Source organism: Bombus flavifrons, chromosome 9 (genome assembly GCF_040668555.2).
Source record: "Bombus flavifrons isolate JBK064 chromosome 9, iyBomFlav1_principal, whole genome shotgun sequence".
Taxonomy (NCBI): Eukaryota; Metazoa; Arthropoda; class Insecta; order Hymenoptera; family Apidae; genus Bombus; species Bombus flavifrons.
The window spans coordinates 4905285-4921151 of record NC_138450.1 but is presented as its reverse complement, the minus strand read 5'-3'; the positions used below and the strand labels follow the sequence as shown (position 1 = coordinate 4921151).

The window sequence follows — 15867 nt, the reverse complement described above, 5'->3', positions numbered from 1 at the left end:
TTATCTGTTTTTCCCATTCCTAGGTCCCTTCGTGCCAGGAGCTGGCAGCTGGTACGGATATACATGTCAGTTCAACCTCGTGCCTTCTCTTCCACCCCCGTTCCTTCGTATTTCCCTCCCTTTCATACCCTTAACAATCCTCCCTTTTCCTTTTTGCTCGTTATATTTTTCTATTGATGATCAGCTTTCGATAAAACCTCTCTATCAACCGCGTATAGATCTTTTCTCTTGCGGTTACTGGTTTAATATTTTTTAAATAGGTCGTTGCGCATCTTCCATAACGTGGTCGTATTTATGATTAGAGATTTTAGGCCATTGTGTGACAATAAACTTTACAGGAGAAGATGTGGTGGATGTCTGGGATCATGGATGTCTGAGATCTGTGGATGTCGATGTCTCTGTCTACAACAATTTATTAATTAAGAATATCAGTGAATTCTTACGCAATAATTTATTAATTAATAATATTGATGATTATTAGAGACTTCTATTGTACATATAGCATTTTTACAATTTTGTATCGAATAAAACAATCAACTAGCACGTAATTTGCAAACTTCGCTTTTATTACTTGTTGCTACTATAAATATCATTGTTAGCGTTTATAGTAAAATTTCTCTAATAATAGTAATTGAGAATTGGCTACTAGTGAACTTTATTACACAAGTAGTTTTAAAAATTTTCGTTGGATGGAACAATCATCTGGCGTGCAATTTCAAACAAATTTTTGTCAGAAGTGTTATAACTTCATCATCGTTGTTAATTAATAATTTAATAATTAGCAACATTTCGCTAATATTAGTTCCATTACGCAAGAGTTTTCTGATCGGATAACGTTGCTCAAGAGCACGTTAATCTGGAAATACTATAACTAAGCAGCTTTAAATCCATATAAACAGCTGTTACAGTTCTCCTGAAATCCTAGCAATCCTCCAGAAGTATCTGCTTTGAACTAAATATAGACAAGCTGCTACTTATTTGTCATACTGATAAAATAATTAACTTGCAGAAAATTTATTTATATTAATACTTAATAGACACCGCAAATTTATTAGTATGTACATAAGTACTGGTACATATATTTCACTTATCTTTCACGCAGAGACTTCCAACCATCATAAATCGATGAAAGTTACGCGCCAGCTGCATCCGAAGTAACGCCAAGGGGCACTTTTTCACGTTATAATTTACCTTAATTTTGGGCTTTTCGAAACAAAAAGCTGTTAAAAGGCTACTGTTACATGCTTATCTCTATCACGGCAAGTTAATTTCTATCATATTCGATGCAATATCCTCATATTATATTCCTATCAGATTAGCATAAATCTCTCCTTCCGATGCACGTCGTTGCACTTAATAATCAAGTAGGAAGTTTTATTAACCGATAGATTTATCTCCGCTTCCTGTTAACTCTATGAGCTCGTCTAATGATTGAATTCCCCTCATTCTTAATTTTTTGTTCCTAAGAAATATTGATCTAGATAGGAGTTTTAGAAAAAGTCTAGATCGTTCTGTCATCAATTCCAAGCATTCTGTAATTATTTTAAATGCACGTCAGACGTATATAAAGTACGTTACTACTTTCATATATTAAAAACTGTGTAATCATAAATGTTATAATCTAAGTTCATTGATTTTATTCTAAAATTTTCGAGAGTCAAACGGCTTATATGATTGGAGTTCATATGATAGAAGTTCACGTATTGTAGTTATGTCATTGTCTATCATTTTTCGTTCACGTAATAGGAGCCACGTTCAGGTACGTGAATTCAAAGCAGAAATTCAGTTAATCGGACATTAATCACAATCTTGTTCCAACAAATGGAGTTTTATATTACAGAGTAATTTCGTTTCTGGAATGTTCTTCAATGTACCTATGCAATTTATTTGCTTCAATTTCTCTCATTCCTTCTATCAAGCCGTTCCATTTGCAGCTTTGATTTCTTTTTTCTTCTCCTCTCTTTGCATAAAACTAGAAAAAGGAGATAGATGGTTGCCGAACGGAAATAGACCTTTTAGCGTGTATCGTACGTTAAGAATTAAAAAGGGGCACGGTAAAAAAAGCAGGAAGTTTGCTCGCCACCGCTGGTGAACTAACTCTAACGTAGGAATAATGGAGCACCGTGCGAGGATGCAGCACATCGATCTTGAGTATAAGTATTCACGGGATTCAACGTTGCACCCAACCACTGCTGATGTACCCAGGAAGCCTTACATAGGTGGTGAAAGTGAAGCAGAATTTCGCACAAGCGGTGCGAAACTTTAACGGAGAACCGCGTGGAATTTCGCTGCCGTTTACTAAAACTGTATGTTCAATACACTCGAGAAAACGTTCGGGGGACCAAGCGTGAATTCGAATCAAATATGAACTCGTAACCGTAACGCGAACATGGGTTAAGTAAGAGAATTTGTGTTACAGCGGAATTCATTGTCACGATCGTTTCGTTTGATCGTTTATGGCAACGTGTATACGTTTGCCTCGTGCTTCCAGATTTTCCTGTTACAGCGCTACCTAAAGCGCTTAAACACATAGATAGATACATTGCTAAAGGTACTGTGTATAGCTAAGTTTATTACAGATTTAATCGCAACATTTGTATATTATTTCGTTTATAAGTAGGACAGTTTTAACCTTTTCATTATAAATCTTTAAATTTTCATTGAATATTGAAATCTCTTTTATATGCTTGTTTTAATTGTGTTATTCGACGCTTCCATGTTTGATTTCATTTGTATATTGTGGAATTATTGCGTATATTTTAAATTGTATAGTGGTTTAATTGAAATACCTACTGCGTCGAACCACAATATGAAAGTTTCTTGTAAGTATACGAAGGACTATCTTCACGCATCTGAATTCCAGAATATAAAGAAGAAATCTTGTAATTGATTAAAAATTGTATATAAATGCAGAACGACAAATAGATTAGATTACATCATACAGTACATTATGCAGACAAGTGTATTACATTATATCCAATTAAATAACAAAATAGAGAATAACCGGTAAAATGTGCATATAACGTTCTTTTAAAATATTTTCACATCATTTACTAGAAAAACCGCAAACATCTAAATCATAAAGATACTTCCTAGTACACCATTTATAATCCACTGTATTTCTACTCTCTGATTTCATCAGATTCCTATACTACTACTAGCAGCCACACATAATAATAAACCTGCGGGTGAAATAATTTCTGAGAAACACTCTCAGAAATGCTTCCGCGAATCCTGAATACTGGAAAAGATGTTGATTATCAATATATCTGGTCGATAAGGCGCTTTGACACCAAACAGGAACATCCTGTTCGCGCTTATCGGTCGTATCTCGAAAAACCTAGCGATTTTATAATTCGATAAATCTACATATCTGTAATAATAATGAGCCGCCTTTCACATACAGGTTTATCCGAGCCGTGTACGCATTCGCGTATGCAACGAAGGTACAAAAGAGGAGCCTGTGAAAGCTGCTTACGAGCGCAATGATGTGTCACAGGCGTTGCTTCTTTACGACGATAGTGTTTGTGGCGACGTTTCGCGTCATTTGCCGTGAGAACGACGCCGATCTAATCATCGTACGTATTGTCATTCTCGTACCCTGCAGCCCGTAGAGTCACCGGGAACTGTACGTCAATGAGCGCGCCATTAGGCGCCACTGTTCGTGGCCGAGCAAGCATTCAGATACGCGTCGCTCGCGGCCACGTAGATTGATGGCAGAGATACACGATTGTCTCGATAACCGGCGGAATTCCTTGCAGAATTGTCGCGACTCCTACGCGTCTATGAATTGCTCCCCGCGATCACTCACTTCCGTGACTCGCCCGCTAAATACACCGGAGAAAGTAATCGCCATCGCGCTATTCAAACTCTTCCGCGGATGTTCGCGGGCCTGTTCGTTTCTTTGCTTCAATACGACGCTAGATTTACTCGATTTTCTACACCGTTCCCTTGATTGCGTTGCATGCCGGACATATAATAGAATCATGCAGATGCCCCGCTTGTTTTATCTTCTTATTGATATATGTACGCATTTGGCGCATTTGCTGGTTCTTATGTACAGTGAGTATTATAAAAAAAACATTTACGTACTATTGTTTTTATTGTAGCATTTATATGCCAATTAGTTAATACTAAACGTATTGAATTTTATAGTATTTTTATGTAGCTTCTAAAAATTTGATAATGCCAGAAGGAAATGTAGAACATGATTGATGAAAGTTTCATTGGAAAATAAGTGAATGTGAAATGCTTGTGAAGATTATTTTTGTAGCGATTGTAGTAATTCGAAATAGCTGAATGGGAATAGATTATATTGTTTTTTTTAATAATCTTTATTTGACACTTTCAATCTATCTGACAGATAGAATGAACATTATCTGTTGATGATAATTTAATGTTACATATTTTCGACCATTATTATGCATAATTACGTTAAACAAATAAAAACGACGAAAGTTTGTACTACAAATTAGTTGGCGATTTAAAATGGTTGATAATATAAATGGTACTGAAAAATATAAAACATTAAAATTTGTTTTAAAAAAAATTTGAAGCAAGTAGAATCATTACTTTAATACATTTCATTAGTTCTAAATCGTATATACGACAAAAAAAATGATAAACGAATTGTAAGGAACTGTCGACATAAACCTACCATTACACGTCACCAGGTAATTGAAAGGCTTGATTTAAGCATGTTCTTAAAATCAGTAGCCCGTAGATTAAAGGAAGCAAATTTGCATAGCTGTACGTCATTAGGAAAAGCAGTCATTAGCGATTTGAATAATAGGAAGCGCTTAACTTTCACCAAAGGGTATGTTGACATGCCAATCTCTCCTTGTAAAAAGATTGTGTACAGTAAAAAGCAAAGGAAAATTTGAATTATTTGATAGAAAAGAGAAAAGAAAGTTTTAAGAAAATCAAACGAAGCACTCGAGAATGAGATTCATGGCTCAATGCATGAAACATTGCAGAGTTCGTTATGCTATAACATCACTATTCTTGGCGTGACGTTGGTAAATTTGTATTAATGGAAGGATATATATCTACGTGTTGTGGATGAAAACGTGGAAGAATATGTTGAAAGTAGTTATTTCACGAAATAATTGCTTCTGAATAAAATAATTTTGTTATATGTAAAGTGCAGAGAACAAATTTTTTGCACAACGCAAAATACAACCTTTAAATTGAATATTAAAGATTTCCGTCTATAAATTCACTATAAAATTCGTGAAATTTATATCATTAAAATAAGAAAGTACAAGTTGCGAGTTAAACGAGATAAATTAAGATTCTTTACTTTTACAGCAAAAATATATAATGATAATAGGAGCTATTACGGAAAAGATTTTTGGATATGTACATAAAAATAAACTAATTTGGTATTTCTTTAATTGATAAACTGAAGCAAGTGTCCGCTACGATCATACGAGATCTTTGATCACTGAATTGCTTAAAATGACAGAACGTATCAAGCTGAAATTCATTGTAAACTCATTTGTGGCGTGCATCCAACAGCTTTCCGAATCAATTAATTCTGACGTAAAGGTAGTTAACCCTGCAACGCTTTGCGCTCCACATTCAGTTAAGCACGAATGTTTACTACGATACGATTTGCAAAGACATTTTTGTTGGTTAATCTCGAAATTTGTAGTTATTTCTTATACCTTATCTTTTACCAAATACGATAATTATACGATACAATTATACGTATTTAATTATAATTATATGTATTTTTATATTTGCGACGAAAAATAAAATCGCAAAAAGTATTTAAATGATAATTCACACCAGAATGAATACGAAAAAAGTGATAATAATTAACTTTAAGTAATAATACGTTATTCATAAGAGAACTTCAATACGTTATATTTATATATATATATATATATATATATATATATATATATATATATATATTATATATATATATATTATATATATATTTCAATATGTTAATAATTAAATACAGATTTCTAATTTCATTGTTATCTTTATATTCATCTTCAAAGCTAAATTGTAACAAAATTTTCTATTTTTCTAAATAGGATACCGAAACGTATGAAACGTGTATATCTAATTTTTCTAACATTAATACCGTACAACAATATCCGAATTCCGCCTCATGTATTTGTTAGTACAAGGAAAATCATGTTTCAAATTATGCGCTTTTTTATCCGCCTACGTAACCGTAGCTCATTTAGCTTATATAAACACATGGACGGTGATACATATATAATGTAACAAACATTTTCACCCTGATTAAATGGCAACGTGCCAGTGTAGATGAATTACTTGCATAAACAGAATCGTGAAATTGATTTCTTTTTATAAATTACTGCCTATAAAGCGATGTCCTTTATCTTATGACATAAAATAGGTATATATACTTATTACGAATATTATTCTCTATTTCAGGGTAAATTTATTTCTAGCCATTTAATATAATCATCGTATTTATTTTTTAAATTACGATAAATAATATACACGTTTTTTGAGTTTAGAGGCGGAAACAAGAAATGAAATTTACGTAGTAATATTGAAAACCAATCACTTTATGCTAAGGTTTTTCTTAGAATGTTAAAAGTTTTATTATTCGTTGAAAAACACATTGATAATCAGTGTTACTCTATTAATACTCGAATAATTTTCAAATTGGATCAGTTCCGCCATTAATGATATAATACACTGAAAAATATTAAGATGCAGTGTTTTCATAAAAATCTAAAATACATTGTGCGAACGCGTCAACATGTTGCTGCGCAATGAAAGATTATATCTTACGGTTAGGTGCGTTAAGATTCTCATTTTGCCGGTGCTGCAAATTTATCGCCTTAAGGCATCGCCTACGTCGACTGTGTCAACAGGTGGTGCTCATCATTTTGCACTGACATATTACAAAGGAGCTGCTAAGTATGATAAAAGACGCATTGCCAAAGAGTAAATTGACCAGCTCCTGCCTGTCAACCTGCTTTCCCTTTAATACTTATAAAACAATGTTTCGATAATCTTTCCGCGCGATAAATCATATTTTTCAATCATTCATTTTAATACACGTCTCGACACGTTGTGCGTAAATCAGCCGACTTAATAATTGGCGGTTGCATATGAATTTGGTGTTAGCCACTGGTGATAACTCATCGTTCCTATAATATGAAAATTAAAAATAGTTATAAATACCGAAATGTGAAGAGGTAGATGCTTTCGCTCGTTAATTACTATAATTTATAACATTTGTAGAGATTTGCGATGAAAAAGCTGTTGGGAAACTGGATATTATCGGTATCCTGTACACTTATGTTTTTGTGTAAGAACCAAATTTATGATACAAGTTTTAGTGAATAGATGAATATGTTATCAGCGTTTTCAGATCATTAGATTATGTATTACACTTTGGTATCGTAACACGTCTTTAGTGTCTGAATAATAATAAATATATAGTTCTTTTATGCAAATTACAGTATGGAATGTCTAACTACATATTATTACTTTTATACTGTGAACTGTGGTAAGCATATTTAGTCCTTTTGTGTAATGATAAGCCATGATTTTTTAGACACTCGCGATGATCTGAGAAAGAATGTTCTGAATAAAAGTTTGACAATACGGTCGAATGTAAAAGAAATCCTAAAAAAACTGCTTTTCTCCAACCAAAACGTAGTCATCTGTGTACTTCTTTAAATAGTACACATAGTAATACACATTGGAAACAACTACTTGTTTTTATAATAAATTCATATTATACTACGTAAATTAAAATTTTTTACTTGAAGCTCTAAGTCACAATATTCTCTGCAATTTTGTTAATTATTTCGCGTTCCACCGGATAAATGAGGCGCACTTATGCTACAAAATAGGCGACGCTGCTCTTCCGATGCTTTTCTTTCCTTAAGTGATCCCCCGGCAACAATATCCTCTTTCTTACAATCCTTGCGCTCCGCATAATCCATCGCCCCAAGCTGAAATCTGAAATCCTTGGTTGCTCTCCTAGCGAATACGTTTCACTTGCCACTTCCCTTCCTCATTCTCCTATAATTATTTGCCACTGGTTTTTATAAAACATCGTCTATCGACATTTACATGTTGACCTATAACAAATCGAGTTTTTTTCTTAATTATTCAACAATCACTAAAAAATAAGGCATACTTCACTATCAAAATAAGATTAATTCTTGCTATTGTCGGAACAGAACTAAGTACATTAGACAAATTTTATTCATTATTGTTACGAGTAAATCATCAAAAGATTTATAAAAGAAAAACCCAGAAATAGTACTAGAGAAAGAAGAAGATTATAAAAGAATAAATTAATGTCTTGCTTTCCTTTTCTCTTATCCTAACGCAAATAACTAGCGAAGTTTCCTAAAAAAACAGGTGCAATTATAGAATAACACTTGGCGAAATTAAACTGAATCGATTGAATAATTGTGATGATATTACTCGGCTCTTTTCTTCTCTTCAGTTAACCAATCTTTTTCGCGTTTCTCCCAGCCATTTTTTTCTTGGTTAAATACTAGTACACTCGCCATAGAAGGTAGGTGGGGAAAAACAGGCGACCGAACGAAATGCAATGCAATGAAAGGAAAAGAGAAACAAAGGGAGCAGCCATAGAGGCAAAGTAACGGTTGGAAACGTCATTCGAGAAAGCTTATTTCCACACTCCTTCGGCAAAAATGGATAGGGCTCCTTTATCACACTCGCAATACACACCACGTAGGTAGCTGGTTTCGCAAAGGTATCTCGGATAGGGAACCGAGACACTTCGAAAAATATCGTTGTTGTCGTGGTTGGTTGTCGTTGCTGGTTGTCGTGGATGGTAGCACTGCCTGCGGTGACGACGGCGGACGCCGTGCACGACGGGCGGTCGTCGCGACGCACGTTTCTCCTCCAATACTTTTTCTCTCTTCGACATTGTTGTTTCCTCCCATATGAGTCCGCCTTCTTGTCAGAAACAAAGTTTACTTACTCATAGGCATATCGATCAAGCGTCCATGTACAATCGATTTGCTTTTTTTCTTTTTTCTCGTTTGTAGGATCAACTATTTGCCACCTATCTATCTTACATTGAAACTTATTGAACATTTCTAGCGGTTTTTAGCGATTTTACTTATTTAATTATTGGCCCTCTACTTAATCCGCAATTTTTTGCCCGGATTTACTTGTTTTTGCTATCGATATATACATGTGTATTACCGACTTTTCTTTCTTTATTTCGCTCTCGGACGAACATGAATTCGCGTAAAGTATACCCGCATGTAGCAGAACCATGTTCTAAAGAGTATCATTTTTTGTTCTCGCTATAGACACTATAGATCGGCAAGTACTACGTGTTGATGTACAATTTGAAATAGTGTAATACTTAATGTACTAATTAGAAGATGGAAAAGCAAGAAATGTTATAAAACTTCATTTTTATTCAAAGAGCGAATGTTTAATATCCTAGTTTATGTGGAAACAAGATTCCATAAATTTAACTGTGCTATCCATAACATAGAAATTAATGTCCTAATTAGACACTAGAAAAGAAAATAAGTACGCTAGTCCTGTAGCAAAAGCATTGGAACTTTAAATGTTCCCATTTGAACCAATTGATTTATATGTTCCTAGAAATATAAAATGCAAAGTCTATCTTGTTCTATTTTCTATTTAATGTAAATTTCTATTTTCGTCAACTATACATTTCTAGCTTATGTGTACACGTTTCATAAGCTATCCAATATTAGGTGGATTACAGTATCAACAGGAAATATTCATATACCATAAATAATTAGTAAGAACTTCGTTTTATTACCTGGAATTTCATAATTCATACAGATTGAATTTAATAAGTAGCAAATTATATTAAATTAAATATTAAATTATTAACGTTTTCCATGTATGATGTCACCGTACTGCTGAGTATAATTCGAAAGAAGATGATTATACGTGGAATATGTGAAAATACAGAATACTTTTGGAAGCAATCGTACGAGCGTAGTACGCAGGACGCAATTACTTTGGTAGGGAAATGGGAGTTATTCCCAACGATTTTTGCATTAATAGAGAACTTTTATTGTTCATCTTTCATTCTTTGATATGTGATTACGAGCACCAATACAAGTAGGTTATAACGATATCTGATCGAAGCATAAGTGAGTCCGCGCGTAAACGCCAACACTCGATGTGACTTCGATATCGATTTATTCAAAAATGAAGTTTCAAGTGAAAAAAATGGTATTTTACATTTTCGTTTTGTCCTTCTATTTAGAACCAAGCGCATGTTCATGCAAATGCATATTTTTATAGAATGCAAATAGACAAGGGAAATCTAAATTTTAATTCGTTTTCGACTAGGAAGATTATAAAAATGTGTGTTGTGTATTTTGCATTTTCTGCATATTTATGTTTAAGAATAGAAGCGTATATTGATGTGCGCATATGCATTTAACATGTATCTAAAGTCTACTAAGAAATTAATAAACTTCTTTGTTATGACTATAAAATTACGCAATGTTGTAAACGAAAAATAAAATTATGTGGATTATCGATAAATTAATCAAACGATGATTGTAATATCAGAATACTTATTTATTTTACAATGTCAATATTAGTCGAAGAGTCTTTATCAAAGTTTCACCAAAATCAAAATCAATGTTGATTAAGAAATGACAGCTTCTAACTATAAAGCACGAAGTACTTCAATTGATATACATGTATAAATATCATTTGCTTTCCGCCAGCTGCGTACAATATAAATGAAATATAAGAGCGTATAGGTACAAGCAAAAATGATATGGATGTCAAAAAATAACACCGGAATGTTTTTCTCTTGGTCAGTTTTTCTACGTTGCAGCATCAATCCATCATATTGCAAGTGACCTGGTTTAGTATGCAGAACGTTGTCAGCAACTGAACTCGAAATTTTTACTTTGTCTATAGTTTCGTAGGTTTATATATGTATACGACAACTTAATCATTGTTCAGAATAAAAGATCATGACTACACTGCAAATTTTTATGCATTTATGGGAAATTTGAAAGTGAAAAATGCATAGACTACACATAATTTACAAAAATATGTAAAATATCCAAAGTGTAGTACTCTCTATAATATTTAGTAAGTAAACTACTTTTCTCTCTAGATTTCATTTCTTTCAATCAGGTATATTTATAAAAATATGAATTTACTTTGAATATTTTCGGTATTTATGATACATAATTGCTTTTCTACTATGTAATATTGGAGGCAATAAATTAACGTATCTGTGAATCTTACAGGTTAATTTCTTCTTTGAATTACGTCATATCGACAATTTTTTTGTTTAATCATACAGTGACATTAATGTCAGAAAATTAAGAAAAATGTATCTATCACGTTCTTCTCTTGTAATGTTCGTCTATATCCACCATAGACATTTCCCAGAAAGTTTCTCAATCGACATATAAATTTTTTAATCATACTTTTACGAATCCAATTTGCCTTTAGCACATCATTCTCTCCGTTTGTACTTGACCTTTATAGTATTCCAAATATACAGACATTTTATACCCATTTCTCGACGCACTATCTCCGGGCGAAGTTTTACTCGAGACGCAAAAGGTATGTCATTTTCAGCACGTTTGTCCTCGCATAGAAACACCCTTTTACGATTCTACGGAGCCCCGTGAATCACCCTCGGGAATTCAGGTTTTATAGACCTTTTGCTGCATGGGCAAAGCCGCTCGGACCAGAAAATTACGCGCCACTGTGTATTTCCACATTCAAATGAAATCTTTAGCGAAAGCGGTGCACGCCATCGTTGATTTTCGCGTATAGGGTGGTCTGTTGTCGCTTTAATGCTTCCGTAACTTAGCGGTTCCAAGAACAAAAGTTTTTCTTTAACAAAAGAGAAACAAAGAGAAACGTATCGTATTGCGGTAATAATATCTTTATAGGCGGTATTCTCGAGATGTGAATGTTACGTTTATTCTTTCATTCAACGGAATGATATATCTTTTTTCGTTTTATGATGTGATAGAGGTTTTTGGCAGGATATATGTAGGAGCGTAAAAATGTGACAAAAGAAAATACGCTCTCTTTGTGGTAAATGATCGACATTCGCTGATTTCGAGATTTGGATTTTATAGAGTTTTAGGAATCAAAAAACGCAAAAACTAAAATGTAAGGTTTTAAGTGAACTCTTTCTAACAGTATAATATATGTTTATAAATATTATAATATATATTTATATAATATATATAATATGATTGTATAATATATATGTAACACTACAGATTGTTATCGAACGGATTACAAAATAGATTCTAATACAATCTTGGTATAAGTTAGCTAATAAGAATTATTGTTCAGGGCAGATTGCATCTTTGGTAATTCTAACAAGTTAATAATGTTCCATATGAATTTAGAATGCGATGAGTTGTAGCAGACGGCACATTTAAAAATTGGATTTAACAGTAGAAAAGTTGCAGGAAATACATCCAAGTTTCATGCCTTAGGTCTACTTAAAAATGGCATTTACTTTAAATCTGTGGAAAAAGGGAAACAGTTAGTTTTTAACATTTATGTATATGCGTAACACTTGGCTGCAGTAACGACAAACTAAAGTCTCGTATTTAAGTTACTTCCCCAGTACGAAACATTTCCATGGAATTAAATTCAACGACGACATATTCGAAATTCGAACGAATCTGGTAATAAAAAAGCTGAAATACGTATGTAAATAACGAAAATAAAATCATATAACCTTATATAATAATAAAACAAATGCATTATGCTTGATTTTATTGTTGTATAAACTAAATAAGCTACAATTACTTGCAATTAGGTAAAATTTTTTCCAATTTCCTTGAATGATAACTTCTAAGTTAAAAATGTTAGAGTATTTCTTGTTTCTTTCAAAAAATATCCAACATAAACCGATACATACAATAGAAATTTGTTCATCAGTGTAATTTATCGATAATCATTAGCAGCATTTTCAAACTAGTTCACCAGTAAACAGATAAAAATCCATATTAGGCGAAGATCTACCTGCGAAAATCGTGGTATCCGAGCGGCCTGTTTCTCCATTTTCTCTCATTTGACGAGACAAGACTGGTGAAAGACAATGATATTCAGTCATCCTAATTAAGACCGTGTCCTTCACCGCATTATGTCGATTCACAGCGGCGGATGAAACGAACGGAGCCACGACAATCCTCTAGCACATATTTACCGCATGCTACCGCGCAAAAACAATAGAAACGAGAAAACAGAGAAAACGGTATGACCGGCACCGCAAAGGATGCCGTGGCCAACTCGAATCAACCACGTCGGACATATTTGCGTGTGCTTTCCTGCTTCCAGAGACAGCGAATTCACCAGACGAGTGAGAAACGTGTGCGCAGTTCGCTTACTGATATATACCAGTCATGGGAAACCGGTGTTCTTTTATAACAGTTAGCCGGTGGTCGCAGCGATTCGATCAGGCTATTACGATCTGAAAACGCAATCTGAGATCCACAATTGACCTCAAAATGACGCTCACCTCGGAGCAGTCAGTTAATACATTGCATGTTGTTTCATGTAATCTTTGTGATTCTTCTTACCTCGTTGTCAACTTTCCAGCACTTTTATTTTGATAACCTTACTGTTAATATTGTGAAGTACAGTCGGAGATAAAAATAAATGAACAAGTAATAAAAGTACCAATGAAGTTTGATACACTTATAATACTACTATATAATACTACTACTAGTATTATATACTTAAGTCTATTCCTCATATGTCCTTATAGAGATCGTTTAATAAGTAAATGAAATTAATATTTATATTTTTGCATAAACAAGATGCGTTTAACGAAACTTCATTGATAATTATCTAATTCCACTATATGTCCACTTATTTTTATCACCGACTATATACATATATATATATAAGTTTTTAAATTTAGAAACAAGCTACTAATTCCGCCGACTTTAATCTATTGTAAAATCCGGAAATCTCTAAATTGCAGCCGTCATGTACGACGAATTGCAAAAAAGTTGCGTTGATCTAATCAATCTGTTACACTATGTCTTTCAGAACTGTGGTGACAGCAGTTTCTTGGCATCCGCACGGTGCCTACCTCGCATCGGTGGACAAAGCAAAAACGGTGACAGTCTGGGGCGACCATGTTTAACGGGACAAACAATCCCGGGATAGACGATTGTTTCACGTACGAAGGTCAGCGCGTTCTTTTGTGCCGAGACGGACGTTTGTGGAATTGAAAAATGTAGATGCAAGCTTTACGCGCCATAGAGGAGGAATATCACAAAGGACACGATCCGGCGTGTGCAGGATACTAAAAATCAACGGTGTAGGTTTGGGCGCGCAGGCTGTAAAGAGTACCATTTCGAGATTGTACAAAGCGATGCTACCGACGACGAAGCAAATTTCAGCCACGGTAGAGATTATTGTACATAAAACTGCCCTGATTGTTGCCCCCCCTCCCCAAGGTTGTAAAGATTTCCTTTTTTAGGGTAATACCCGCGCGCCACGACCGTCGCCCTTTCTTCAACAAATTGAACAAATTATCGTAGTTATCCTCTTTAAGATTCGCTAGATACACTCCTTTTACTTGTAAAGGACTATTTTTCGCGTTTCAATCGTCTGTGCCGGCAGACGCGATCGCTCAAGTTGGATCACGTTTGCGAGAAACGATAAAACACGGTTGTTTCTTTCCTATTTCTGTTAGGTTACTGCATGCGAAATGTCGTTTTATCAAATGCAATTCTAGTCGCGTATTGCTTGTTCAAAACGTGTTATTTAATCAATGCAAGTTTCACGCGACTTGATGCACTTTCCCAGTGATTAATTGATTTCATTGTTTTAAATTTAGAAGGATTGTCAGGGATCAAATTTTTTCTATCTTGAATAAACATAAGCGACATGTCTGTAACAGTAATAAAGTTTCAGTGTTTTAGTTATAAATCTTTCTAATGCTCAATACACGTAGTTTATGACCAGTATATTTTTCTTTGACGTGGTCACCAATTGAGCCATCAAATCAAGGTTCCACGTAGGTCAATCTCATTAGTAGAGAAGTAGAGAAATGTTACAAACATTACTTGTTAAATTTATCGTAAAATTTAGTATTATTTATGCCATCTTCTTGCAACAAGTGAAGTTATAAGAACGCCGTTTGTTTCTTCAGAATTGAACATTAATCGTGTACTTATGTAATGTAATTGAGAAATTGTTAAAAAATGGAGTTGATTAGTTTGGCTTCTGACAGATTTAATCAACGATAAAACAAAATTTAATAGATATTGTTAGTTAGAAAATATTCGAGCTTCGAAACGAAAACATATCATATGCATCGATATAATATTTTAGTTAGGCTATTTTCATTACGAAAACTGTTACTCGGTTAATTCTTACTTCAGCTTAATTTCTGATTCGTCTGTAGTCGATCTTCCCTTCGTGACTAATCACAGGTCACGTGAAATACACTCTCACTCTTCCTCCTTCTCTATCTCTCTTTTTAAGTAGAGAAAATTAAAAAAGTCTCATTGTAAGTGAAGTCACAGAAGAAGATTGTTAATTGCCGAAGCAACCGTGAAATCGAGTCTTCTCGAAGTTCTCCAATGTCAGCGAGTTTCGAACGTTTTTATCGTAAGTCTGATGTAGGATGCAAGAGGATGTACTCATTAAGTGAAGAAGCACAATAAAGTTCTAATATTGATACTGAGTATATTGCATTATACAAATTTTATTCGATCGATGATAATGTATCGAACAATATTACGTTTGTTTCAATCTTCGGATTTATTATAATGGTGAAGAATCTATTGATTTGTATGAGTCATTTCACATAAAATATATAAAAACTCACAATACTTGTTAATAATCTACTTAATTGTATAG

The 15867-nt window shown here is 33.8% G+C and overlaps 1 protein-coding gene across 2 annotated transcripts in view; it reads left to right on the top strand.

Annotated features, from left to right (window-relative positions):
• The window catches only part of LOC138183289 (autophagy-related protein 16-1-like), a 195511-nt gene extending 180492 nt beyond the window's left edge, over window positions 1-15019 (top strand). For both annotated transcript variants that reach the window (XM_069119987.1, XM_069119988.1), the window contains exon 6: window positions 14044-15019. In XM_069119987.1, coding sequence (XP_068976088.1) covers window positions 14044-14140 — 97 coding nt within the window. In that variant the 3' untranslated portion in view covers window positions 14141-15019. The remainder of the gene's footprint in view (window positions 1-14043) is intronic.
• The last annotated feature ends 848 nt before the right edge of the window (window positions 15020-15867 follow it).